General features: G+C 43.9%; 1 protein-coding gene across 6 annotated transcripts in view; it reads left to right on the top strand.

Annotated features, from left to right (window-relative positions):
* Positions 1 to 27,934, top strand: part of LOC116796521 (autism susceptibility gene 2 protein-like) — a 402,708-nt gene that overhangs the window by 200,263 nt on the left and 174,511 nt on the right. For 4 of the 6 annotated variants that reach the window (XM_032707168.1, XM_032707171.1, XM_032707172.1 and 1 more), the window contains exon 2: positions 4,876 to 5,139. In XM_032707168.1, coding sequence (XP_032563059.1) covers positions 4,876 to 5,139 — 264 coding nt within the window. Of the gene's footprint in view, positions 1 to 4,875; positions 5,140 to 8,177; positions 8,299 to 27,934 lie in introns of those variants that run through there. The other 2 variants (XM_032707174.1, XM_032707173.1) reach the window with 2 other exon arrangements.

Genomic DNA, 27,934 nt, shown 5'->3' on the forward strand with positions numbered 1-27,934 from the left:
GGCATTATCATCCATCAGCTATAAAAATTCTTCCCCAGTGTAATGGAAACATAGTATGAGTCAATGAAGACTGTCAAGATGTGATGGCAAATTTGGTGCTCTCAGACTGGCAGTGTTTCCTGATTCTGAGGAGTTTTGGTTCATTTTGTGCAGCTGTTTGTGCATGTTGCTGTCCTGGATTCGCAGCTGATGTCTCCCACTGTGTGATGCTTCCCTTTGAGGGTGGGGAGGCCCTGGCACAGGTTGCCCAGAGAAGCTGTGGCTGCCCCATCCCTGGAAGTGTCCAAGGTCAGGCTGGACAAGGCTTGGAGCAACCTGGGCTACTGGAAGGTGTCCCTGCCCGTGGCAGGGGGTGGAACGGGATGAGCTTTAAGATTCACTCCAACCCAAACCACTCTGTAATTCTGTGCTGACCAAACTGCAGGACTTCTCTCAGCTGCTGGAATGAAGGATAAATTGTCGGGCTCTGATATAATGCTGTAGTGGACTTTAGCAAGAACCTGAGGAGCAAATAATTGGAATATAGTTGCAGAACATTGCAGTTGTTATTTGGTTTAACTAGCACTGCACTGTAAGCTACACCTGGTTTTAATAATCAGTTTTTAAAAGTTGTACTTTACTGAGGTCACATTCAGTGCAAATTCAGAAAATAAGTTCTTGCAACACTGGAATTGTAATGATAACCCACAAGGATGTTTTGGAAAAGGCTTGAAATCTTTGAGCAGCACCTGAAATGTTCATCCAGAGAAATTTCTGCAGTGCATTTGCTACACACTGCTTTTACAGTGTTGCTTTTAATCCTGTGTTCCCATAGAAAAACCCTGTAATAAGGAGTGGAGCAGAGTTCCTGTTATTTGCATGTAGTTTTTAAGTTGTTGTCCAAGGGCAGGGGCAGGAGGGAAGGGCAGCAGCTCTTGGTTGAGGTTCATGGGGGTGACGTGGGTACCCCCCAAAGCACTGCTCTGCTGCCACTGGGGGCTGGTTTTTAATCAGTGAGTTGTTATTTACGGAGCAGGAAGATGGACCCTGCTGAAATAAATCAGGAACAGCTCCCTGAGAGCACAACACTTCATGAGAGTGTCCTTCCAGCCTCCTACCTTGAGAAATTATCTGATGGCCCCACAGAGGCTGCTTCTCCTTCCCTCCCCAGATGGAGGGCTTGGATTGAAGCTGTTCATGTTGCCTGGAACTGAGGGGATTGCAGGGACACCCCACCAGGCTCCAGCAGCCTCCTGACGTCGCAGCAGGGGCAGCTCTTCCCCACCATGGCACATACACAGTGGTATCAGGTTGATTAATGTGCCCAATAGAAATAAAACAAATGGAATTTTTTTTAGATTATACAGTACACTCATAAATATTAATGCACTTTTGTATTGAATTGCATGTAATTACATATTTATACATTTAAGTCACCTTCCTGATACACTTAAAGCACTTTACTGATGAAAGATATCTCTGAATAAGATGGTTTTAAACTGTGCCTAATATGTTTGTAGGATTTATTTAATAATGTGTGGGCTTGCACGCTGGCAGGAGAGGAGAAAAACCTCCATCAGAGACTGAATGTGTTCGTGGGGTCTGGTGCTTAGTTTGAATCCACTCCATGGGCAGCTGCTGACAAATACATCTCGACATGAAATATTACTACATCTTCTTATCTATGTAGATAAAGTCTCTGCAGTCCTGTCACCTTAGAGTAATTACAGCTTATTACTCTAATCATGATGATGCCTGAAGTCTGTAATTAAGATTGTGCTGGCTAATGTTCGAGCGGTACAGCCATTGTCCTGTCTAAACAAGGGAGAGATAAAAATGGGAGCAAGGACAAAGGGCACCAAGTGGGGAAGTGATTTATGCAGGGCCATGGTTTGCAGCCAAGTGCTGCCTCTGCCAAGCCCAGGGGCTCCAAGGGGCAGAATCCCAGCTGAGACAATCCCGGGCAGTTTGCACCCTCAGACACGAGGAGCAACACCCCATGTGACCCCTGTTCAAGCTACTTTTGATATATCCTGCCCACCTGTGTCTAAGCTTCATTCTTTTATCATGTTGTGCTGCAGTGTAGTCTGCAGATGAAGATTTCAATATGTATTTCAATATACATATATATTTTAAGGCCAAGTCATGTATCTGTGGAAGGCCATGGCAGGTTCTACCCCACAATCCCATAACACGAGGGTTTGACCCACAGCACTCTGCAATTTTCTCTGTAGTGCTGTCAACTGATGAAAAGCAGAGGGCTGTTCTGGAGGAATGGGGTTGTCTAAACACCAGTCCTTATGTCTACATTCCATAGGAAGCCCACCCACCAAACAGGATTTAAGGCCCCTTTCACAATTTGCAGAACACTGAGTTAGGTACATGTGGAGCTCCCTTGCCCCTCTCAGTGAGCAAAGAGGCACCTTATTTTTGAAGATTCCTGCCAGTCATTCCTTCTGTCTTGGAGGGTTCCTTTTCACCAAGTTTGTGGAAGGCTTTGTTAATTTGGTGTCACTCATCTCTGTGTGTATATGCAGATTCTTTGATCCCAATTCTGACATGAGCTCCATGTCCTTTAGGGGCGTCTGACAATTCATGAAACTTTCTGCAGTTGGGTGGAACACAGGCTTCTCCCAGGCACATCCACAGTGATCTGTAGAATCTGACTCATACCCTCCTTAAAGCTAATGGGAACTAGTAATTTCTTGATGGCAAGTTCTAGCCCCATTAGACATTTTATAAGCACCTGGAAACCTGCCACCATTTAATTTAGATCACTCATAGCTGGGGGGGAAAAAATCCCACAGAAGCTTCTTAGTCATTAGAAGAATTTATTTTTTTTTTCCCAGAAAGTTTCCCTTTGTTCACTCCTTCAACCTTTCACATTTAGAGTGAATCCTCTAGTAGCATTTCTATCTATCAAATTAGCTCTGTGTTTTAACAGAAGTCTTTGCTGGTATAATGTACTACTCATAAAGCACTGGATTTTTTTTTTTATACTGACCTGAAAAAAATAAAGATTGTTAGCAGCCCGATCTTAAGGTACAAATCAGTGTATTTTATAACCTGCCTTTGCTATCCAGGTGTGGATGCTGTAGTTTTATGAAGCAGTTGATGATGAGCATTGGTGAAATGGTTACTCATTTTAGTACATGTCACCTGAGAACCTGCCTTCCTGCATTCAGGACATGTAGCTAAACCTAAAACCATTCTGGGAAGGGAGACAGAAAGTGTGCTGAGGAAAGAGTTGTTCTTGCTTTTGATTTCCTTGGGCTGCTCCGTGGGAGCACAGGGCTCCTCACAAGGAGATCTCAAAGCATAACATGATCAGTGCTACTACTGAGTTCTTTTTCAGGAGGCTGAGGAACCAGCGAGGAGAGGCTCGAGGTCCTTAAAATACTGATCTGCTTTATAGCTAAAGATGCTAAAATACTTTTTTATGAGGTTGGATAAGGCTCCTAACTTTTGGGATATGAATAACACTGTGAAGAAAAGCCTGGGATATTTCCTATGGGGTCTTAGGTGAAGAAAAGGTAGAAAAGTTGTCTTATAGCTTCTGTTCAGTACTCCCATCTTTAATACTTGTAAAATCATTCTTTTTACTAAATATGAAATGTGAATGATGATTGTCTCCAGTTTAATTATTCATCTCATTGGTTTCAGTTATGAATTTTGTGAGGCTCCTGTGTTTTCGAGAGGCATTTGGGGAGCATTCTTTAATTAAAGCCAAAGTGATTTTTGCCTTTGGGCATGTTTTTTTGCATTAAAAAGTGGCATAATTTGAACTATATTCTCCTGAACCTCAGTCTGTATGTGAAAAGGGACCAATAGCCCAATTTCTTCCCTGCTGTCAGTTATAATATTGAGTGACAACAGACAACAGCTGAAAAGGCTACAAGATCACAGAGTGCTTTATGGTGGGGCATGGGAGCCTGGTCAAAGCAGCCAGGATTGTGAGCAGAGAGGCTGGAAGTATTACATTGTTTCCTGCCCCTCCCATGGCAATACCAGACCCTCACGGGGGGAGTTCTTGGAGGAGATGTGACTCAGCAGATTGCATTTGTTAGATGCACAATATGCACTATAATTAACATCTTTCCAATAGTTCTTCTCTCCTAATGAGTTCTCCAGCCTCCTCTTCCTCTGCATTTAATTCTGTGTTATTGAAAAATATTCAAGTAATATTTATTTGAAATGAAAACAGGGGTTCTGCGTGTTGCAGATTATCAGTAAGAAAATAGCTGTGGGCTAAGTGAGAAAACTCACATTTGTGTTACAAGACTGGAGTGTTTTTTACAGGCAGACATTGATTCTGGGGGTTAAAGGGCCAGTAACAAAGTTTTCAAATACAAGCTGCTTGTTTGTGCACTTTTCACCCCCCTCCCTGAGATTTGGAAATCTGCTGCTTAAGTCAGGCTTGAGGGAAACATCCCCTTAAGTCAATGGAGATTCATCGGCCCTAACTGGATTTAGGTCAGCTCGTGCCTTGGCTTGTCAAATACAAGAAATAATAAGAATAAATATGAAAAGTCGAGCATTGTTTAAATCAAAGCAGATTGTTAATTTAAACATTATAAACATATGATGTCTTCTGAATGTGTTTTCACCTGGTGCATGAGATGCTTTGGAGAATTGTGAGGTCGATGGTATGAAACCTCAAGGAGGATGTGTTTGCTTCTGTGCACTCACTGCACCTGACCGACTTCATTTTGCGTTTGCCTGTTAAGTGGTTGAGAGGACATCAGTGAAGGCTGGGTTTTTTTCCTTTTCTGGTGACTGTAGTGTTGCCTCTAGAGTTCTTTGCTGGTCACTTGGAATTGCTGCTTCAGGAGGGCAAGCAAATCAGAGCTGTGGCTTAACCGCTGTCTTTTTCTCTCCCCCCTTCTCCCTCTGCAGAAGGACGTAGCTCTGAAACCTCAGGAACGTGTGGAGAAGAGACAGAACCCTCTAGCCAAGAAGAAACGGGAAGCACTTACCAATGGGCTGTCATACCTTCCCAAAAAGAACAGACTCCACCACCACCAGTACAGCTCCGACCGGGAAAATGACCGTAACCTGTGCCAGCACCTCGGGAAAAGGAAGAAATTACCCAAAGGCCTCAGACAGGTGGGACACAAGTCACCTGCTGCGGGGAGGGAGGGCTTTGGCTCCTGGTACATGGTAGGTAGAAGCCAATTTCTCATTTTGTAGGATCACTTATTCGAATCCTTTGGTGGTTGTTTTGTTCTCAGGCTCTCGGGTGGCACTCGGTGCTGTGTCCTGCCAGTGCAGGAGATGGGCTGAGCAGGTGGATTGATGGTGGAGCTGATCTGATTAATAAATGTGCAAGGCTTGGGAGAGCTTTCCACAGGCTGGCTGTGAGGCTGTCAGGGCAAACAAATGTGGTCTCTCTGTTACACTGCAAGGCCACCTTTGTCCTATAAATATGCACTCTTGTCTCTAGACTTTGTTCAGGGAAGCACAAGACCCCTCTCAATGCCAAGGGCAAGGTGAGGTAATTGCAAGAAGGGCAGCTGTTCATCAAGGCAAAGCTCTGAGACTGATTACAGTGTGAGGAGAATGTTTGTAGGGTGTCAGTGGCACTGGTTCTGCTCCTCTGGGTTACTCAGAACCTGCCCTAAGCAAGAACTTCTGCCTTCCCAGCAGTGTTGTTCCCTTCCAGGGTAGCTGTGGCACACATGTGGCAAGAGTGAGCAGGTCACATCCAGGCTTGCAAAGCTTGAGGCTGGAAACGTTGGGTTCTTCTTCATGACTGTGCAGTGTCGTGTTTGTTATGTTTTTTAAAAAAGAAGAAAGTGTGACAAGTGTGATTTCTATGATGCGGATGCAGAAAAAAGAGGTAATAGTAAAAAGGTCAGCTTCTGCCTACATTTGAGTCGTGTTTATGAGCCTTGAACCAAAATTTACATGTCTAATGGGGATGGTTGATATTTGGAATCATTTTTCATCCTTGTTTAGTGCAAACCAAACTTTGCTTTGCGGAGAAACTTGTAGAAAATAGTGAGAATTCACTGCTTCTCATTTTGTGAGCTCAGGGAAATGGAAGGAACATTGAGGATGACAAGTATGCTGACTTGTATTCAATTTTGATATTCAGAGTTACAGAAGCTGGGAAAAAATAGGTTTTCATGATGATTTTTAAGCCTACGCTGTGTATAGAAATAAAATTAGAGATTACACAGTACTTCAGCAGAGCACACAAATTGTAAAAATGCCTATTCTACACTACCACAGCTGTTAAAGGTATTTCTTCTAATTTAATTTTACTTGGTATTTCAAAGGGAGGTAGGGAAAACTCTTCAGGATAGTTGATGCAATGGTTACGTTATAAATAGATATTGAAGGTTGCTGTGTTTCCTTGACTGTTTCCTGTGTTCACCTATGTGGTCTTCACTCTGTTCTGGTTTGGTCTGTCCGATGGTAAATGGACCTGCTTTGGGCAGGAGGAACTGGCCTCTGTAGAACTGACTTTTTGCATTGTTGACTCCCCTGGTGTGGCCTATTGTCAGGTGGAGCCTTTCTGCCCAGAATTTCAGCTATGAAGGAAATCAGCCTCACTGCTGATGGAGGTTATTTGTGAGGTTATGTTTTCAGGAGTAAATATACACTGTCTTGGAAGGTATTGAGTTGACAAATGTCATGGAAAATGCTCTTTTCCTTTGAGCTGATAAATCTGAGTACCCTGCCTAATTCCTGAGGGATCAGACTGAGAGGAAATAAAATATCTTGCTCAATATAAATTTATTACATTCAGGAGGGGTGTAGCTCCTCAGATATAAGCATTTTAGTCTCATGAACAGTGTAGGTGCTGACAAACCTATGAGGCTTTGGCACTTAGACATGGAAAAAAGATGTCATGGAAAAGACTATAAAGTTCTTTGGAGAGGCATGCCCACCACCTTTATAGAGAGAGTTTGTGGTAAGCATTTTCTGTCTTCTTTCAAGACAAATGGTGTAGACCTCAAAAGAAGGAGGAGAGTGATAAGTTCTGAGGGTGATTTTCCCTGATAATGTTACACTTTTCCTCCTCGAGTGACTCTTGGCTGCACACCTTGGGTTGCTTTCCCCATCCAGGTCCATCCCACTGAATTCCTGGGCTCTTGGAGGGGAAGTAGAGTTGATTGTCAACCTTCTCAGATGGCAACAATCCAAGAACTGGGGCCACTGTGGTTTGTGCTTGACACAGTAGGAGTGTCCAGAGCCATTTAAAGTTCAGGAGACTTCTGGATGTATATGGTGTCCTATACTAGGGCGATATATTTATATATAAACAATTTATCCTGCCTCTCCTGTCCCTGGGGGAATCCTGAATTGCCACATGTGAATACTGTAACTGGTTGGCAGGATGCAATCCTAATGCAGTCCCTTGCCTTCCTGTGCTGGCATAAGACCTGGCCTGAAGTCTGTCCCTGTTGGGAGATGTTTTATACCTGGAGATCTTGTTTGTAGTTTCCCCAGTGGTTGACAGTCCTGGTGGATATTCCTTTCTGTGAGATCTGTTATCTGCTGGAAGTAACTCTCACTGCAGGATTTAGGGTATGAAGCTCCCTTGTCAAACAGATTTAGTTGAAGTCAGCTATTGAAAGCACTGCTAATTAGTTTTCAGAGAAAATCCTTGCAGTGTTCATGCAGGTATTTATCCAGCTCTGCTGAAATGCCTACAGGTTTATTGAAATCCAGAAAATGTGAAACTGTAGGTTAATTAAGGCTCATATTTTACTAGCGAGAAGACTTTTGAACTCTGCTTTGTGAGCTTTTATAAATGTACTTATTAAATGCCTCAAGGAAATTTTAGTTGGCATTAAGCAAACATAAGACTCATCAGAATATTTCTCCAGCGTCTTAAATTTAATTTCCTTTACGTTAATTGGTGGTGGCATGTTTTTATGTGTTTTCTGTAAAAATCATTTGGAAATCTTAAAGTGAACATTTTTAAACTAGTAAAATGGTGGCAAACATTTTTAAATGGATTTTAATGAGTTTTTATTCCTTGAGGTCCGAGCACAGCGGGGCATACCAGGAAACAATGAGTTTTCAGAGCAGAAGGAGTGTTGAGAGTATTCTGATAATGAGAGGGAAGGATCTTTGTTCAGTGGGTGTGTGTTTTGGAAAGAGCAGAAGACACTGACTTTTGCTACCTCCACCATTTCCTTCATTGTTTTGTTCATCTGCTGGGAGATTCTTGCATCTTCTTGCAGAAAAGGATCGTCTCTGGAAATGCTTCTAAACCAGCAAGGGGTCTTAGCTGACTATGTCTGTATGAGAGCTGCTGGGTTCTGCCTGCACCACCTGATCCCAAAGACACTTGCAGAGTATCAAATCCCAATCCCAGATACCGTGTGACTGCAGGGAAGGAGACAAATGGTAATAAATAAAGGGCGGATGATGAATAAAGGGAATAAAACTCATGATGGAGAGATGAATTAGGAGGTAAATTTTAATGAGATAAAGGCAAAATGGGAAGCAGCAAAAGATACCCTACTGCCTCTGGCAGCCATCAGCTACAAGCATTATAAACTATTAGCTTTCACCTCGTAGTGCATTACATGGATCAATTAAGGGGGAGGGAGGGAAGGATTGAAGCTGTTCCTTCTCAGGATTAAGTCCACGATCTCCTTGGCAGCCTCACCCCGAATTTATACATCTTACATTTGAGACTGCTTTTGGTGGCTAATCTGGGTGGCCATCACTGTCCCCTGGCCACTGTGGCTCGTGAGCATCGTGTCATTAATTGTGTTGTGGATTCAGGGACAGCACACTTGGTGCCTCAGTGCAGCAAACCTGTGGTGTGGAGGGTGAAATGACCACTCTGTGATGAGTGTTTAATCACACCCACAGCCAGAGTGGCTTTTGCAGGCTCTCAGACAAGCCCATACCTGACAGGTAATGGGAGCAGAGCGGGAGGTGGGTGTTTGCTCCCTGGGCTGTGGTGACACTGGTCGGGGACGGGGACGGGAGCAGATGGGTTTGATTGTCACCGGCAGTGTGATCCCGGGGAGAGCTGCCTGTGGTGACAAGCGATTTACAATGTGCTATTTACAGTTTGGGTTTGCAGTCTCTCAATGACATCTGAGTGCTCTTTAGCAACTGCTTTCATTACTGCTTTTCTAAGAGCTGCTAATTGAAAATGAAATTGTGGGTGGGCTTTGGGAGTGCCATAGCAGCTACAAGTATTATATGCAGCCATGGAGAACTGCTTCATTCCTTTGACTCCCTACTTGTAGTTCTGTGCAAGGGAAAAAAAGGGTATCTATTTGTGCAGTGTAAGGTCAGACACCTTGGAAATCCTGCCTCCAGCATGCATGCACCCAGAGTGAGTGGTAAAGGTTTGAATCTCCTTGTACACAGCTGCTGGGATTCGGGATTACTTCACTGTAATTCACCAGTGGATTTCGGTGACTAAAAAACTTCTGAAGATCAGGACGGTACCTGGGCCATGAAATAGCTCGTGCAGGGCAAAAGAGGAGTCTGGAAGCCATGCAGGGGTGTTTGGGCTGGTTTTGCACTGTTGGGGGTCTGGTTTTGTATGAAGTGACAGGAAACATCTCTACCAACTCCCAGAGTGTGAGACAAAGTCATGTGCCTTGGGAGTGGTTCCAGCCACAATCAGGTCAGCAGGGATATGGCCATGTACTGCTGGAAATGGAGATAATGGTTCCATTCTGTCTGTAAAGAGACAAGTTGTTTGGTTTAGGTTTTCTTGTTTTTCATTTCAATTTCAAAATACTGGCACAACCACTTTGAAATGACTGGATTTGCTGTTTGTGTTGCAGCCTATACAGTGTGGTTTGATTCTGTGCAAGTGTTGCCAAAAGTCTGAAGGCACCCACAGCAAGTGTCACCAGCAACAGGACTTGAGGGGCTTAATGGTTTAACTGAACTGTATCTGCTTGGTGTTGGTGTCGTGACACCCAAGGCATTGTTTATTAATCTACCATATTAAACAACATTTAATTAGAAAAAGAAACTATTGAATTATGAAAAACCAGATTGCAGCACTGAAAGAATAGAAAGGGCCATATCCAGATAACTGTGCTTTGAGGTTACATCACAGCATGAGTGGGTGTAGTGATACAGAGGGAGAAGATACTCGTGTGATAAAGGGAGATGGGTAGAGCTGGGCTTTGAGAAGGATTTATAGGATGGAAAAGGGGAAGATGAAGCAGGTCTAGGCTGTTTGTGCGGGTCTAGGCTGGGCTCTGTGGGGGTTTGGAGGGGTATGTTACACAAGGGTGTGCATGTGGAGGGCTGTGCCCAGAGAGGGGCCTGTTGTGTGAATGAACATCATCCATCTCTGCTAATGTCCAGCTCACTGTTCTCCAGCCTGCCTTGATGCTGTGAAACATGGAGTGCTTTACACTGGCACTGGGTAATTCCATCCTTGGAAGGCCCTGTGCTGTATTTTCCCACATGCACAGTGTGTGGGTTCCTGTGTGTGACAGGGCTTGTGCTGAAGGCTGGGCTGCTGTTCAGTTGCCCCTCTCGTTTCCCTCTCAGAAACTGCCACTGGTGACAAACAGTGCTTGAATTACAAGCATTTTGTGATTCTCGACTGCTGTTCTCCTCTGATCAGAGGCCACAGAAATCTCCAGCTGCACTTAACCCGCAGTCACCGCATCCCGTGCGTCAGCTGTGAAGGCACCCAGCTGCTCCAAAGCATCCAAACAACTTCTGGGCCATGATAATATATAATTGAGCTCAACGGGCACGGAAAAGATTGTTGTTCTCTGCAGAAAGCGCTGAAAAATGATGTGTGGCTTCGTGTGCCCGTCGTTCCGCACGGCACATCCCTCCCCGGGCCTGACAGAGCTCCTGAGCAGGCACTTTGGATTCCATGAAAACACACACACACAAAACCAGGCACATCCTGGGAAATCCAGGGCCATTGAGAAAGCCACGTGTGCCACAGGGCCGCAGCTTCCCGAGCGAGGCAGGGCTGTGCTCCGGAGCCAACACCTGCATCCATTGATCAGCCACACCAGAAAGCTGCCACTTCACCCGGGCTCTGCCTGCAGTGACGTGTCACAGGCGTCCCCCCCCTTATAATCACCAGTTTCACCTGCAATTTTTCAATAAGCTATTGAATTATACCTCTCTAAATGATATACTGCGAATCCAGCGGGTCCTAATTACTAATGATGGTTCTGAAAGACTTTCATTTGACTGTAATTAGGTTTGCAAGCAATCAGCTGCCCTTATCAGGATTGGAAACACATATAATGTAAAATACAGGCTGGTGGGAACGGAGTGTTTTCCTAAAAGGAGGAGGGAAAAGGAAGATGTTTTATTAGCAGAAGCTGTGACATATTTTAACACCTTGAAAACATTATGTGTGAAATTAATTCTGTTCAGTATTATACCATCTGGCAATGTTATTGTTCTGTATATATTGCCATGTAAAGTGTGCTTTTTCGTTTGGGTATGAGCCTGTGTTTGAAATAGGAATCATGAGTCAAACTGATTACTAAGGATGTTATCCCTGCTAGATGGCTTAAAAATACATATTGGGAAATCCTATGGACTCAAAATGGCTTCCCCATGGAGAGCTTCCCTTACAGAGCTGATGAGGTTGGAAGAAAATGGCCTCGTTTTTGCCATGCCCCTGTCCTGTGAAGGAGTGTATGTGCTCAAAGGTAAGAGGAACTCTATCCAGGTATTGTGTACTGATGCTGAAGTAGAAAATGCCTGTATCTTACGCTCAGTACCATGATAATTGTTGAACAGTATCTCCTGGTTTGATCCTGTCTGTGCAGCTCGGAGCCTGCTGTGTGTTGGCAGCTCCAGGCACAGAGAGTCTCCAGCTGTAAATGCAGAAGAATATAAACTTGAAACTTGGTTATAGGCTGGTGTTTGCCCCCTCTGGCTAAAATATCAGCTGTTGGGCAGCATGGATTGTCCCTTAACCAGGACTCACCACTGATGTGGTGACCAGTGTGATTATTGTGGTAGTGTCAGTTCTGGATGGTAGAGCTTGTACAGCCAAGGGAGAGCGTGGGAGAACTGGGGCCATATCTGGAAACAGGAATAAATGGTGGGTTGTTAATATCTCCCATGTTTTACTGAAGCTGATGGTGTGAGCTGATCATCCCTGGGCTGTGGCAGAGGAAGGGCTTCTCTGCCTCCTCTGTTGCTGTTGTGCTGTGTGTGCTCAGCCTTGCAAGGAAATGAACAGTGTTGGCATGTTTTCATTTCTAACACAAATGGTGCCACTCTTTGTGCTCTGCCCTGCTGCATCTCCCTTTGCCTTTTGGCTTCAGGTTACTCAGCTGTGAGATGGAGTTGCCAGAGATGTCACCCCCCTGTTACCTGACCAGGTAATGCTGCTGGGAGAAAGTGCCCCTGTGTGCACCACCTACCCAGTTCATCCAGTGTGACAGAAACTCCCAGCAGACTCCAAACTGAAAAAAGAAGATTAGTGGCTTTTGGGTTAGCCTAATTATATTAATCAATTAGATATCCTGAGAATTTTAGTAAAAAAAATTTCCTCTGCACAGAGCAGTTATTGTCTCTCAGGATTATCTTTTTTCTTTTAATGTTGGCACCCTACTTTAATTGAAAACTTAAATGATTGTCAGAGGTGCTGGGAAGTGAACCATATTTTAAATGTGCAATGCAATCAATTGCTGTCTTAAAAGTTTCCATGCATGTTACCAGTAAGGAATTAAACAAAAAATTAATTTTGACTGACTCTGCCTGGAGATAAATTAAACTCTAGCATAAGTGATATAAGAGAGTATAATAAAGGGAGCATTTTGAATTAAAAAAAAAGAAATCATGCAGAACTTTTTTTTTGTATTCTAGAAGTAAACTTAAGCCAAGACTTGTAACCTATAATAGGTTTGCCCGTGGATTAAGTGGAAGCAGAGAAGTTCTTCGTCAGATTTGTTAGGAAAAACTGGAGTGTTGATTAGGCCTTTGTAACCTTAGGTCCAGCTCCTGAGTGCTCTAACCCCATGGACTCAGGGGCACAGACATAGGCCATGGGCTTGAAAAATGTGTGGGGTCACTTTTAAAGTGTCAGTGAACGGCACTCAGAGGAACTGTTCCCTTCCCAAGGGGTGTGGAAGGCTCCCTTGACTGGCCTTTCCAAGGGGAAGCAGCAGTTCCTTGAACTGGGTGAGTTACTTTCCTGTCTCTGGTTGGACTAAAGGCAGCACTGCTGGTTTTTTAGCTCGTTCCAGCCCCTCTGATGTGGAGGGAGGTGCTGTGACCATTCTGTGTTCTGGGCTGGGATCTGTCCACAGTGGGAAGCCAAGGCAGGGGGATGGCAGCGCCTGGGGAAGCCCTGGGGAATTCCAGGACTCAGCTCACACAATTGCTTTCATGGTCTGCAGGCTTTGGGATGCCATTGTGGAGTTTCTGAGCCTTCCCTGGATTTAGCCTGGCAGTGGCTGTGGAGGGGAGGCTCTGGCCTGTGTCCCCAGAGGTGTCACGACATTGCTGGAAGGAACAGTGTGCAGCACTAAACCTTCTGCTATTTATTGCATTTTGGCAGAAAATGGCCTGTGTATAAAGCTCAGAAAAATTATGGATAATCTTCCTCAACCCTGAGGAGGTTGTTCCCTACTTTTTGGGGTTTCACAAGTCGTAATGTCACAATTCTCTAAAATCAAGGCATTTTAATTTGTGCCCAAACCCACTGAAATGGAACAAACTTTTAAATCTTAAGTCCCCATTTCCTATGTGTAACCCTTTACACATAGGAGGTAGATGAGCTTTATGCACTAGGAAAGCCTCTTTTGTTATTAGCAAAAACGTGCCACAGCTGTATTTTTTTTTTCGCTGAGCTTGCTGTACTCTTGAATAATTCCAAGGGATATTTTAAATCAAAGAGAGTGTAAGAACACAGTGTGGCCATTATTGTGTAAGGCCACAACTCCTAAAACAGACAAAAGAAACTTCTCCTTTTGTTCTGATCTTTCCTTGGAACAATTTTCTCTGCTCAATATTAAAATACTGTGAGGTTCTATGAGCAAAAATGACAGAGTCACCCTTAAGAAAAAGTTACCATTGCTAAACGGGAATAAATATTTTTACAGTAGATCAACTGCAAAATTATTCTGGTTTTGAGTTTCCAGTGTTGTTGGAAGTTTGTCTCTAATACTGGCAATACCTATAGGCTATGAAAAAATCCCTACTCCTGGTGTGTCTAATTTCCCATTTTTTAATAATCAGTGTAGGAGCAGTTTCAGATTTGTCTGTCTGTATTGGATCAGCTGATGGAAAGATTATTGGAATGAGTCATTCTATTGTGACTGACTTTCCTGAAGAAGTCCCAAAGTTTTAGCAAAGTCTCCCCCTTAGTCAGGAGAGTGCACGAGCCCGTTCCTGGCCATGGGGTCTGCCTTCTTCCACTGTGGGGCTCTGTGAGCAGCTGTTTTCAACATTATGGAATTCTCCACTTTCTCCAATTAAAGAAGAATTCTATTACAGTTTAATACCAGATCCTTCTAGTATGGAAGACACCAGAAGACTCTGTTTTCTGTAGTCCAGCAAAACAAAGACATAGGAATAGGATGTTGGTATTTCTAGGATTTTGTCATAGCCATAGGAAGAAGCAGACCTCTGGTACATGAACTTTCTTCCTGGTACTTTTAGTTGTGGCAACTATGCTCAACATTTCCTTCTGAACTGCTTTTACTCTGATCTAATTGAACAAAGAAATCTCCTACTTTCTTAACTAAAAATAAAATCAAGTGCCCAAGGCAGGCAGAGGGTTAATAAAAACGAAAATTCTGTTAAAATTACTAATCAATCTATTTAATGTTTTATGGTCTCCCCTCTCCCAAACACATGTTCTTTTCTTGTAAAGCACCTTATTACTTCCTGCTTGTTTACCAGCTTTTAGCAAGTCAAGCAGCATTCAAATTGCTTTGATGTTAATTATAGAAGCTGTTCAATAGGGCTTGCTAGGTGAAGGAAAATATGTTCCTATGTTTAAGAAAATAAATTAATATCCAGACAAGTGCTCTGTGCTTTGGTTCTAAAGAAGGAAATGACAGGATACTGATGACTTAGCGTTGTGTTGTCAAATAAAAGCTATATTTGGGGGGCACGCTGCTCTCAGTTTGCAAGATTTAATATTAGTTGCCTTCAGTTCTCTTGATGATAGAGAACAATGTGCTGAGGACTGATCCTCCTTACTGTAAAAGGAGTGAGTTTCAATATCTCTGGTGCCAAAGTAAAAGGTTCTAGAAGCAGGGATTTTGCCTTAGGCCCCAGAAGCTGTTAATGAACCCCTGGGATGTTGGGTTATCCCAGCTGGTCCAGTTGTCCTGCTCTGGACCTTGGCCCAACCTGAGCTGCACTTACTCTGCTCAGTTCAGGTGCATTGACATTTTAGCTGTAGCTCAATTTGGGGATCTATAAAAAATACTCCTTCAATGTAGAAGAATGTGGAGCTGTCACTGAATGAACTGCCCCGTGTGCAGGTCCAGGCACTCAATGTCCAGCCATGACCCCTGGGAGAGCCCTTGGCCAGGGGGAACCAGGGACCAGGACCTGCTGTGGTCTCTGCCAAGCCCCAGCCTCATTTCCCCATGTTTATCCTGTATAGAAATTGTGTTTGATCATAAGGAACTTGTCTACCAATTCCTAATCAAGGCATAAAGGTTTAACTGGAGAATTTGTGCAGTGTTTGGAGATGTCCAGATGAAAGGTTCGGTACCTGTGTGATAAATGATTGTTGATAATCTCTGCCACAAAGAGCTGTAGCCAGTGCAGGTGACTGGAGTTTGTGTTGAATGACTGGGGAGCAGCTCCAGGAAGTGAAGCAAACCTTTGGCTTATTAGTGGCTTTGTATTTATAAATTAATAACACTACACAGAGGGAAGCTGGATTGTGTATCGTTACAAAATGCCTTGGAAAGATCTGAAGTCAGATTTGTGGTCTGATGTTTCCTGTAAGAACTGCAGTGTTTTCCATGATGGAAAGAGTTTATTTTCAGTATTAAGGTTTGTGCTTCCAATGTTTTAAATGAACCTGTGCTTTAATATGCAATAAATACTGAAAATGACCCCCTCAAACTTTATTCATTATCATCATGGCATATTTTGATATAATGATTACTGGTGGGCTGTTACTGGTCTAAAGCAAGGACCAGAGGGTGTGTGGTTTCCATTGTCATGAGATTTTTGTACTATTTTAGAGTGATCATAAAGCATTTCCAAGAGTGGAACTGTATGAGACTGTAATACTGCATGGGAGGAAAGAGATCTTACCTATCAATAGCAATGCAAGGCTTGTAATTTTAAGTCTTTCTAATTTAAATCAAGAAAATCTGTTTTTCATGAATAATTCAGAGCTCTGATTTAGTAAAATTATTTCCAGCCCATGTATATTAAGCAGCCAACCTGCTATGCCAGCCAGCTCTGTTTTCAGACACTGTTGATGGGGGGTTTCTCTTTCCTGCAGAAATGATCATCTTTGTCTGTTAGAAAATAAAGCTGCTGTGGTATTTTGTCCTTTTGATTGCTCGAGGATTTTTCTTTAAACCTCGCAGGCTAAAATTCAAGCTGAAGAAAAATAAACCCCTTACTACAGGAGCTCCTAGAATTCAATTTGGAGAGAGTAAACCTTGTACTATATCCATTAGGAAAATGGCAGTATTCTTCCATTTCCTGATGTTATTCAATTACTTACCCCGCTTCCTGCTTTTAGCGTAAACTGTATATTTTAGCTCATGACCTTTGACAGCAAATTGAATCAGAAGTGGAGATGCAATGAAAGTTGGGTTTTTTTAAAGAGTCTTTAAAAGCATAGATGTGTAGGAAATTTGGGGATTTGTTTTGTTGTTGTGTTGTTTGGTTTTTGTTTGTTTGTTTATTTGTTTTTTAAATAAGCCTTGCTGTGGATTTTGTAATATAATGCATTTTGCTTGGAAAAAAGGAAATTGAAGTTAATGTCCTTCCTCCTTTGCCCTGGAGAAAGCACAACCTGCATAGCTGCTCTTGTTAGTGCCTGCCTGCTGAAATTAGCATTGCATATTTTTGTTAATACCAATAAAAGTGGAGTTTGTTTAATTTAGAATCAAACCCTTGTTTGGATTGGATTAGCACTTTAAGAAAAATATTTAACTTGTAAAGTGATGCAACACAGGTCGATTTAATCTTTAGCTCCTCCAGGATTGTAGCTCATTTGCAAGCTTTAGATCATACTATTTCCCTTACACTTGTGAATAGTGTTAACACATTACAAAGCCCAAACCAGTGTATTCACCTGAACCTTTCCAACACAAGTACCCCAAACGTACCTAAAACTCTGCTGGAGCCATCAAGAATGATGGTGCTGCCCAGCTCAGCCATGTTCCTGATAAAACTGCTCACACATGGTGTTCCTGGAGCTTTTCTATTAAATGTTGATATAGAGTTAAGTAGGTTTTAGCTTTATCTGAACAGGATTCCTTCAAGTCACAGTTCCCCCCCAAATTCATCATTTTTACTAATCTTGTGTCTTTATATTTTAATGACATTTTGAGGGCAATAGGAGCCCTTTGGTGTGTTCAGAACTTGCACTTGGATTGAACTTAAACAGAACTTGAATTTAAGAAAGAAAATCAGGAGATGTCTTAAATTTCTTTCTTCTAATGTGAAGCAGTGGAGAGCCCCTTTCCTTGGCTACAGCAGCAGCCTGTCCCTCGCCCCTGCTGTTGTAATGTCTACTTGTACTGGAACTAAAATCTCTTTTTCTACAATGAGTTATACAATTTCAGGTCTGTACACAGGGCTAAGTTGTGTCCTGGTCCACCCTGGGCCTGTCCTGGGAGAGAGCCTGGCTTTTCTGCACATCCGTGTGTGTGGTGGCACCACGTGACCAGGTACCAGAGCGTTGCTGTGTTGCTCTGCAGGCTGTTCCAAGATAACACTGAATTCTTTCTTGTTCTGGCTACAGCAATGCCAAGTGTTTGTTGAACATCTGTCAGTGTGTTCAGATTATTAACCTAACTTCTGCTCGTTTATGTTAATGGAAACATTTGAGCTCCATAACAAGCGAGTGTAACAGTTCCTCACGCTCCCAGTCCCGCTGAAATCCAGCTGAGGGGTTGACACAGTCCAAACCCAACTGGCAAAGTGTTGGCAATGCCTCCTTCAAAAGTGTTGCTACACTTTGTGCTGCCCACGCTGCAGGGTGGCACAGCTCATCAGTGTATTTATGACTCTAAAGCATCATCATATTTTGGGGCAGATTAGAAAATAAAGGCAAATGGACACCAGAACTGTTTCCAAATTTGGCATCTGTACCCAGCCAGGTGTGGTCTGTCCTGCTAGTGTGGCGTGTTCCACGTTGGCTCTCATGTTACTGTGCCCACAGAAGAGCCTTGAGGAGCACAGGGCAGCCCAGAGCTGGTGAGGGCAGAACCCAGGAGTGCTCCTCTCAGATCTGCCATGAAGGCAGCTCCCTTCAGTCACAGGCTGTGGGATCTGCATCCTTGGAGATTTCCACATCTCCCCTGAGCAGCCTGATGTCTCCTGAATCAGCCTTGCTTAGATGAGGTCACCCCTGAGGGCCCCTCCAACCCAAACTGTTGTGTGTCCCACTGAGCGAGTCATTTCTGGGAACAGAAACTGCTGTCCATGCAGTTATTTGGTGTCTGCCATTGGGCTGTCAGTGTTACACGGATAACAAGAGAGGCTGAAGCCAGCTGAGGGAATGGTCCCTTCAGCTGGGTCTCCAAAGGCCTTTGCTTTAATGTTAGCTCACAGTTTTTGCAAGTTGAACTAAAGGACTGATCTCCTTCTTGGACTGCATGTAGTCTGCTGGGCAGCAAACTGCACTCAGAGTCATTCTTCCAAGTCCTATAATCTTTTACTACAGATCCCATTAATAAAAGTATTAATTACTCTGTTCTGGAATTAGGATTTCGTAATGAAACCTCAAAAGGAAAACTCAAGCCAGGTTGGCCAAATGTCACGGAACACAAACTTGAGCTGCGAGTAAAATAAAAGTCTGAGTTGCTTTAGGGTTTACGGTTAAAGGAATGTAAAACTTTTCAGCTTGTCCAAGTTTTGACAGAAAACCTTGTAGTACTTGGCAGGCCTGGCTGGGTTTCCTTAAGTGTGAAATGCAAGATAAAACTGGCGACTCAGAGCCAAGCACAACGAAACGAGAAGGTTCTCCTGAAACAAAGAGAAGTGGGAATGCAGGGATTTTTCTCATAGCTCTCCTGCAGCTCCATGGGGTGCGTGGGCTGGAGCACCCCGAGCATGGCATGGGGGTGCTGTGGGAGGAGGTGCAGCTGGAAGGAACACTTGGTCCAGTGACACGGGGTCAGGGCAGCTGGGGGGCTTGTGCCAGAGGACAATTTACCCCATTTAGTTCCTGTTTCCTGCAGAGTGAGCAGAGAGTGAGATAAACTCCTGCAGCATCCCCACTGCCATGGAATGCACAGGGCAGTACCAACCTCCAAGCTGCAGTTAAAAGCTGTTTGGAATACATATCAAATGTTTCACTTGGATGGGAGGGGAAAGGCAATTTTTTCTCTCTCTCTGTCCCTCCTTTCACCCTTGAACTGGGACTTAGACAGCCTGTTGGGTGAAATGAAGAACCTTTTTTTTCTGTTTTCTATCCAGAAAGTTTTTTTAAGAAACAGGAGTAGTTGTTAAGGTATTGAGGAAGATTTTGCTGACAGCAGATACAGTTGTGTTTGGACATGTGGGGAGTGGGGGAGTCAGCCATTTGACATTTCTGTCCATCCAGTGCACTCCAGAATTGTAATTATTTACAATATTTTTAATGTTTAATTTACTTCAGTGCTTAGGGTATTCAATACCCTTTTCAATACTACTTTGACTTCCCTCTTTTTTTCATGTCCTGATTGAAGTTTTGTGCTAACAGGGATACCTTTGGGACAGAAAGGTAAATAGCAAGTATGGATATATATCTTAGAGATAAAAAGATAAAAGACCCCTTTTATCTATGATTGGAAGAGTTTAATTTTTTATTTTTAGGCAAGACTTTGTAACTCTTGAGGACATTGTCTTACATCAACACAAAGCGTGCTCGTGCTTATGACAGCAGTCTCGCAGGGTGTCCGTGTGCTTCTGGAGCAGGGAGGAGGACGTGTTTCCACTGATAACTGTGCGGGGGCAGTTGGCTCCCTTGGCATTAACTCTCTGAGTATGATGAATTGCAGCCAGTTTCCTCCACCACCAGGTAATCTCTGCTGAAACATTCTGTAGGGACTTTTGTAGTTGGAACCAGCACGTAAGGCAGGGAAAACACTCCTCTCGCATCCTTTGGCTTTGCTTATCATAGAACCTCCTGAGTTGGAAGGGATCCACAAGGATCATGGAGTCCGACCCCTGGCCCTGCACAGACACCCCAGAAATTCCACCCTGTCCCTGAGAGCTTTGTCCAAACCCTCCTGAGCTCTGGCAGCCTTGGGGCTGTGCCCACTGCCCTGGGGAACCTGGGCAGTGCCCAACCACCCTCTGGGGGAAGAACCTTTTGCTGAGATCCTGAGCCTGCCCTGACACAGCTCCAGCCGTTCCCTCAGATCCCTGTCGCCGGTCACAGAGAGCAGGGATCGGAGCTGCCCCTCGGGAGGAGCCGCAGCCCCGACGGGCTGTGCCCTCAGTTTCCTCCCGCTGAACACACCAAGTGCCCTCAGCTGCTCCTCACACAACCCCTCCAGACCTTTCACCATCCTCATGTCCCTCTGTGTAACCTGCTCCTTTTCCCCACTTCCTCCTCCTTATTAACACCAATATATTGTGCACAGAATGACAATTCCAGAATGGTTTGGGTTGGAAGGGACCTTAAAGACCATCTTGTTCCACCCCCTGCCATGGGGCAGGGACACCTTCCACTAGCCCAGGTTGCTCCAAGGCCCGTCCAAACTGGCCTTGGACACTCCCAGGGCTGGGGCAGCCACAGCTTCTCTGGGCAACCTGTGCCAGGGCCTCCCCACCCTCCCAGGGCAGGAATCTCCACCCTCCCAGGGCAGGATTCCTCCCTCGCTCGGTCCCGTGGAGTTCCCGTGTCCCTGTGGCCGGGGGCGGCTCCTCCCGCCGTTCCTGGGCGTTGCGGGGGCTCCCCCTGCGGGCCGCGCGGGGGAACTGCGGCCCCACCCGGGCCGGCTCCGGCTTTGCTTCCCTTGTGTTCTGCTTTCCTTTCCTTCCCCACCTCCCCGTTCTGTTTTCCCTTTCCCGTCGCTCTGGAGACAGACTTAGAGAGCTGAGGCTCTTCAGCCTGGAGAAGAGAAGGCTCCGGGGAGACCTTAGAGCCCCTTCCAGCGCTTAAAGGGAGCTTATAAAAAAGAGGGAGAGTGACTTCTTTAAGGTGACAGATAATGAGGACAAGGGGGAATTGTGTTAAAGAGATTTACATTAGATATTAGGAAGGAATCCTCCCCTGCGAGGGTGGGGAGGCCCTGGCACAGGTTGCCCAGAGAAGCTGTGGCTGTCCCTGGATCCCTGGAAGTGTCCAAGGCCAGGTTGGACGGGGCTTGGAGCAACCTGGGACAGTGGAAGGTGCCCCTGCCCATGGCAGGGGGTGGAATGCGATGATGTGTAAGGTCCCTTCCAACCCAAACTACGCTGTGATTCTATGATTTATTGCCTTTAGCAAAGGATGCTCATTTAGGGGGAAAGGTTTGGGGTTTGTTTTGCCTTTGTAGTAACAAGTAGCAGATTCCAGTTTTGATCAGACAGACATTAACTGGTCACCCCTGGCCTCCTCCTGCCAACTGAGCAAGCAAAAGAAAAAGAAGACACATTGCGAAGGCACCCACAGGATCAACTGACAGGGAATCAGAGTTCCAACCACAGTTACAGGGTTTATTCTTTTATCTCACCAAGGCAGAACAAAAATATTGTAGCACGTGCTGTGACATTTATTGGCATTGTTTGTGCAGAGCAGCTGTTTGACTCCACATGTTGGAGTCAGTGAGAGTCTGAGAGCATTCAGAGTCTTCACTCAGGTCTGATGGCAGGACTGGAAGTGAAAGTGTATGGTATTGAGAGGCAAGAGGCTGAGGATGGGACTTGCTAAGAGTCAAACACTTTATACTGCTGCTTGGTCTAGTGGAAGGTGTTCCTGTCCGTGGCAGAGGGGTTGGAACTACGTGACTACGTGATTTGTAAGATCACTTCCAACTCAAACCATTCTGTGGTTCTATTTGAAAATAGAAAATCTGTGAGAGAAAAGCAGATTTGTGGAGCTGCCTCTCTCCCCCTTTTCTGTCAGCTGCTCTAGTTTGGTTGTAACTGGCTCAGAGTGAGTGATGAATCCTTCCTTCTCCCACATCCAATAAGACTTTAGTTAACGCTAAATTTACCAGAACTTCTGAGATAGTGATAGAAGCCCTTCTTAGAGACACAGAAATTACATTTCTAAAGGTGTCACTTGCCCCCTGCTTCCTCTGGGCAGTCACTCATGTGGCCCAGAATGGGAGGGAGAATGGCAATACTGTTAATTCCTTTCCTGGTCCTGGAAGAGTAAAAGAATGAAGGAAAGGTTTGATTTGGAAGATCTTCACGATCTGTTGTGAGCGATGGCCTGGCTCAGCACCCTGAGGGGTTGCTGCGAGGAAATGACAGGAATCAAGGAGCAGGGAAGTCCTGGGGAGCTGGCAAAGCCCAGCAAGCTGTTGGGGTCCCCTTGCTCCTCCTCTGAAGCTCGTGAAAACTTTGGTTATTAAAACCTATTTGCAGAAGAACAAGTAAATTTCCAGAGGGGAATGTGATGGCATTAAACATCTTCACAATCCCCCTTGGGTGCTGTTGTACGAGACTGGAGCTTACAAAGGCAACACCTCAAACACCAGCCATCAGAGTGTCCCCTGAAATGGGGGACTGCAATTTTATTGAGTCTTGTGAAATATGGCAGGTTTTGCTGCCTTTACAGTGCTATAGCAGATTAGTAGCAGGAGAACTGACAAACTCTATTTGCCTGTGACCAGCCTTACTAATGTATTATTCAGCCGTGATTATGTTTTAATGGTCTAAGAAGTGTAGAAATGTTTCAGCGTGGCTGAATGGGAGTGGTAGAGATCAGTAATTATAACATCTTCATTATAAATATGGATAAACCTGAAGGTTAGAAATGATGTGTCTTTTCTAGTGGAGTAACTAGTTCTATGCAGTATAGTGAGAGATGTGTGTGAATGGTTTTCTCTTGCTTAGCAAGCATTTAGAGAATTGCCCTAACACTGGTAAAGGGCAGGTCTCTCTTTAGTAAACCTCTAACTTCTCAACTAAAGAATAGCTGTTTTTCATCTTTCTCCCCTATTTCCCATTTACTGATGAGGGGAGTCCTGACACATATCCAGTACCGCATGGTTTTCTAAAGACTTTCACCTCCTGGTTGGATTCCTTGCTGTCTGATAAGGAATAAGTTCACACTGCAGTCTGTACCATGGAAACGCTTCAGGCCCTTCTCCTCTATCTTGATGCTTCCTTTCAGGATTCAGTAGTCAGCTGAACGAGATGATTCCTCATCAGTCAAATGTGGTTGCAATTTATTTTATAATGCCAAATCAACATCGCTTGCAATAAATTTGATAGGGCAGGTGAGCTGAAAACCTGGAGATTGACAGTGAATTTGTTAGGCCTATTGAAATGGAGGTAGGTCCTCCAGGTAGACTGGTAGGCGTAAATTGGTGCGTTTGAGTGTGCATCAGTACTTAATTTTACCACCTCAAGGACAGAATTATGCTTTTGGGAGTGTCATGGTTTCCTTGCAGTGCATCTATGACCTGCTAGCTGGACTTAGCTGGGCTGTCTGTGTCCTGCTGGATCTGAATGGCATCTCTTCTCTCTGGTGGCTCCTCCAGTTCTGTTCTGGGGCAAGAGGAGGAGACTGCCAGTGGCTTTGGGCTGCCTGTGTTAGCTCCTGTCACACTCCCAGCTGTGTCAGAGGCCATGGGCTGCCCTGTCCTGTGCCCAGTCACATCCTCAGGAGGGCATTGGAATACTTTGTCCAGGGCAGAGATGGCATAAAGCCCTTACACCTGCCCTCTGGTAGCCTTCCCTGGACAAGGAATATTAAGACAACTGTTTCCACCCATTAAGTGGCCTGAATGCAGCCAAAGGCTCTTGGTATAGCTGAAAATCATGGTGTATCACACCCTGCACAGGCAAGTGGGTCATGCTCAGACATGTCTGTCATTGATAGAGGCTGAAGCTTTGCTGTCCTCTTCCTTCAAAGCAGTATCATAAGATATCTAATATTGAAATATCTTGTTATTTTACTACTTTGAACTGGAGGGCAAGTGCAAGACAAAAGACTCAAAAGGGAAGCTCAGGCAGTAATGTGTTTACTACGTGAAAAGTGGGTTTTAAAGCTTTGAAAGGGTTGTAATGCTCTTCTTCCTTGAGATGCTAATGCTGAAACTTGAAACAGAGCACAGTATCATTAGCAATTAAATGTGTCTGTGTGCTGCTCTTACATCTTGTAAGGCTCTCGCAAATCAAACGGGTGAGGTGCACATGTCTAATAAAATAATGATTTGGAAAGCAGAGTTCCAAAGCCCTGTTTGCAATTCACAGCACCTTCATGCCTGGCATATTTGTATAAGGTTTTAGAATTAAATTAATTGCCCCAGGCTTTGTACTTGTAAAGGATTGATTTTTGTTCTTTACCTGTGTGTTGTTGGTACTTTGCCTTTCTACGCCTCAATTCCAGCAGCTTTTGTGCTGCATCAGTCCAAGATTTTAAACTTTAATTTTCTGCCTTTGAATTGCTTATACTGTTCTTTTAGTGGCAAAAATTACATGTCAATAGAGAGATACACAGATAACTTCCTGAAGAAGTCCATTCCAGATTTTGAGTAGCATATACAAGATTACAGATGTAAATACCTATATCCAATGAATAAAGCATTTTAGCAATAAAGTGGAAATACTTCTGGATCCTATCTGTAGAAGCCAATAGCTGAGCAGGAGTGGATTGGAAATAAATTTTTGGTGAATGTGTTTATTCCAGTTATGAGTTTTAACATTTCTGACACCTGTTTTATGTTTATTTTGCTAAAACAAAAATAATGTGTGTGCATGGGTATGTGCACATATGTGTGTTTATTATGCACATGATGTATTCGTTACAGCGAACGTAATGTAAACATACAAAAGTTCACATTACTTTAAATACTGAGCTTAACTGTCAACCACAAAACATATTTGCAAACTCTTTCAACATGTGTAACATATACAATCCTAATTAGAAACAGCACAATAGCAGAGCTGCCCATATGGTAGTGATAATTATGTTGAAAGAGTTTGTCTTGTGGCTCAGAATTAAGTTTGGAAGATCCAATGGGAACAGTCTCATGTTCAGGGTTTGTAACATGCCTTTAAAATGTGTATGTGAGTGATTTGCCATGGCCAGGCTGGGTTAGATGAGTTAAAGATGAGAGGGTTGATACGGTGGTCATTTGAGAGGAGGAGGAGGGAGTGTTTAATGTGTATCCCTAGCAGAGTTATTGAAGGGTTGTCTCAACAAAGGTAGTGTTGCATGTTTGTATATGTGTTTTATGTATGTTATCTTTAGAAAATGATTCCAAAACATAGGTAGGTATGTTGTGCTCCAAGGCACACCTGAGACAGTGCTGTCCATGCCAGGCTCCAGTGATTTCAGAGCAGGAGCTATGGTATGTGCCCCTCTGGCACACATAGGAATGGATATAAATGGGAAGCATAATTTCCAACAGAATAATTAGAACTGCATTTATGAATGGGTCAGGGCTCTCCACTGAGAGCCTGCTTTAAAATAATTAGTTATTTCCTCAGCACACTTGTGAGCAGCCCGTGCTGTACTTTGCCAGGTTAAATATGCTAAGGCAGGATGCAAACCTAGGAGAAAATGGGGATATTTAGCTTTCCATTATATATGGGCAAATAATAATACCTATGAAGATAAAAGCAGTGGCTACAGCAGTAGATAATGTGGGGTTTGTGATAAATACTACTAGGTTTACAGCTTCTTCTGCCTTATCTCTCAAACACATCCTATGGTTTCCATGTCCTTCAAATCAGTGTGAAACGGAAGCAAGTTGTGCTCTGAAAAGAGACAAGTAATTTGCAACACCCAAGTGATGTTTTAGGTGAAATAATGTAGAACATATTTGTATGTATGAATCACAGTCTTTTATTAATACACAAAATGTAGCACTGTAAGTGTGGGACATATTACTATTAACCTAGAAGCGTTCAATTTGTAGGCTTAAAATCTGGACTAAGACACTGTAGTGTGTTACTAATGGCAAATACTGAAATGTTTAGTGTGGCAGTGTGCAGAAAACCCCCATTTTGATTCATTAGGGTTTATTCTTGGAAAAAAAAATGTGTAGTGGCATTTTACAACAGTTACAATGGAAATATGGAGGCACCAGAGGAAAATCCATCTTGTTTTGGTTTTAGGAACCAACAATTCTCTGTGAATATACAAATCAAGATCAAAAGAAATGGATGTTGTGAGTGAACCTGCTGTCACAGGCATTTTATTATGAATTTGAATTTACTAAGAGTCTTTAATTCATATTTATTAACAGTGCTAAGTGTTAACTTCTCATTTTAATAAAGGTCCTTTATTCCTACTCACTACAGAGCTTAGAGTGTAAAGTTCAGAGAAGGTTTCTGTAGTTGCTGGTTATAAACCAATCTCTCCCAACTCCTGGACTTGTGCTCAAGGACAGTGCTGTTGATACTGTGAATTTGCAAAGTCAAAATCTCGGCTGATCTTTGGTCTTGGCATCTTTATTTATTTCTACTTTGGTCTCTGAAGGTCAGTCACTTGCTGTGATGTGAGAAGGAAAAGAATGCAGGGATAAGAGGAATAGTGTTCTAATCCTTTCAATGCTGTTGGGGGAGCAACTTCTAACTTAATACCTGTTTCAGTTATTGACCCCATTTTGTGGAGAAATTGAATGTGTGCATTTTATTGATTGTGCAAACACTCGCCCACTTTGGGAAGCGCATTCCTGCCAAGTATCCTGGGTCAGTCTTCCATGAACGAGAGAATTGCTTGCTTTGAAATCAATGGGATGAAGCCCGTTTGTACCTGACAGAGTTCTTCCAAAGCAAACATGTAACCCCATTTCTGATGGTGAGCAGTGTGGGTTTGGGTTGTTTTGCCTCAGCCATTTCCTCCATCAATATGATCTGAGCCAGGGTTCCCTTCACACATGCCAGTGTATTTAAACAATCATCTGCAATTTCATGTGGCAGGGGATGGAGCAGGGGGTTGTGTAGGAAAATGCTGGGTAACACAGCTGCTCTGATGCAGCTGAACTTTTTTGACTGGACATGCTGGTGGTCCCAGAATTTCACTTCCATGGCCTGGCTCTGGAGCAGCTGCTGCCCAGCCCTGGTGCCCAGCTCGGTTCCACTGGCCCTGGTATAGGACTATAATGTGGCTGGTCCCTCCACAGCAACAGGTGTGAGTCAGACTGTGCTGCTGTGGTTTAGTGCAAGGCTTCTGCCACCTCCTGCTTTGGTGGAGTGCTTTTATTGAGCAGAAATGGATTTCTTTTGAGGGCATGCATCTCCTACATAACGTGGTCTGGGAGCTCTTTTCATTCTACCAAATATTTCTTAGTTTGGAGAGAATATGGCTTAAACTGTCCAGTCATTATGGTAACAGATGCCAGCAAATGTTGGTCCATTTGGAGTGATGACTGAATTTTTTCATTCTTATAAAAAAAATGCCCTATTTGTGTGTTTTGCTCTTCCTACCACTCTGGCTGCATGTATGGCAGCAATAGGAAAACAAACTGGGAGACAAAAGTGGCCTGAGTCTGTCTCACAGGCAGAAATTCAGAAATTCCAGGAGGATTGTCCCTAGACAAAGATAATGCATGTACTTACCTCTGTAAATCCCAGTGTACTTACTCCTCTCCTCCTGGCTGTTCCCTGGAGTCACAGGCAGAAGGATACTGGGTTTCTGCAGCATATCAGCAGTGCTGCTGGAGCTGGGAGGCGCTTTGGCTCCGGGTAGTTCATTGTTTGGGGACAATGA

Source organism: Chiroxiphia lanceolata, chromosome 20, assembly GCF_009829145.1.
Source record: "Chiroxiphia lanceolata isolate bChiLan1 chromosome 20, bChiLan1.pri, whole genome shotgun sequence".
In the NCBI taxonomy this organism is placed as follows: domain Eukaryota; kingdom Metazoa; phylum Chordata; class Aves; order Passeriformes; family Pipridae; genus Chiroxiphia; species Chiroxiphia lanceolata.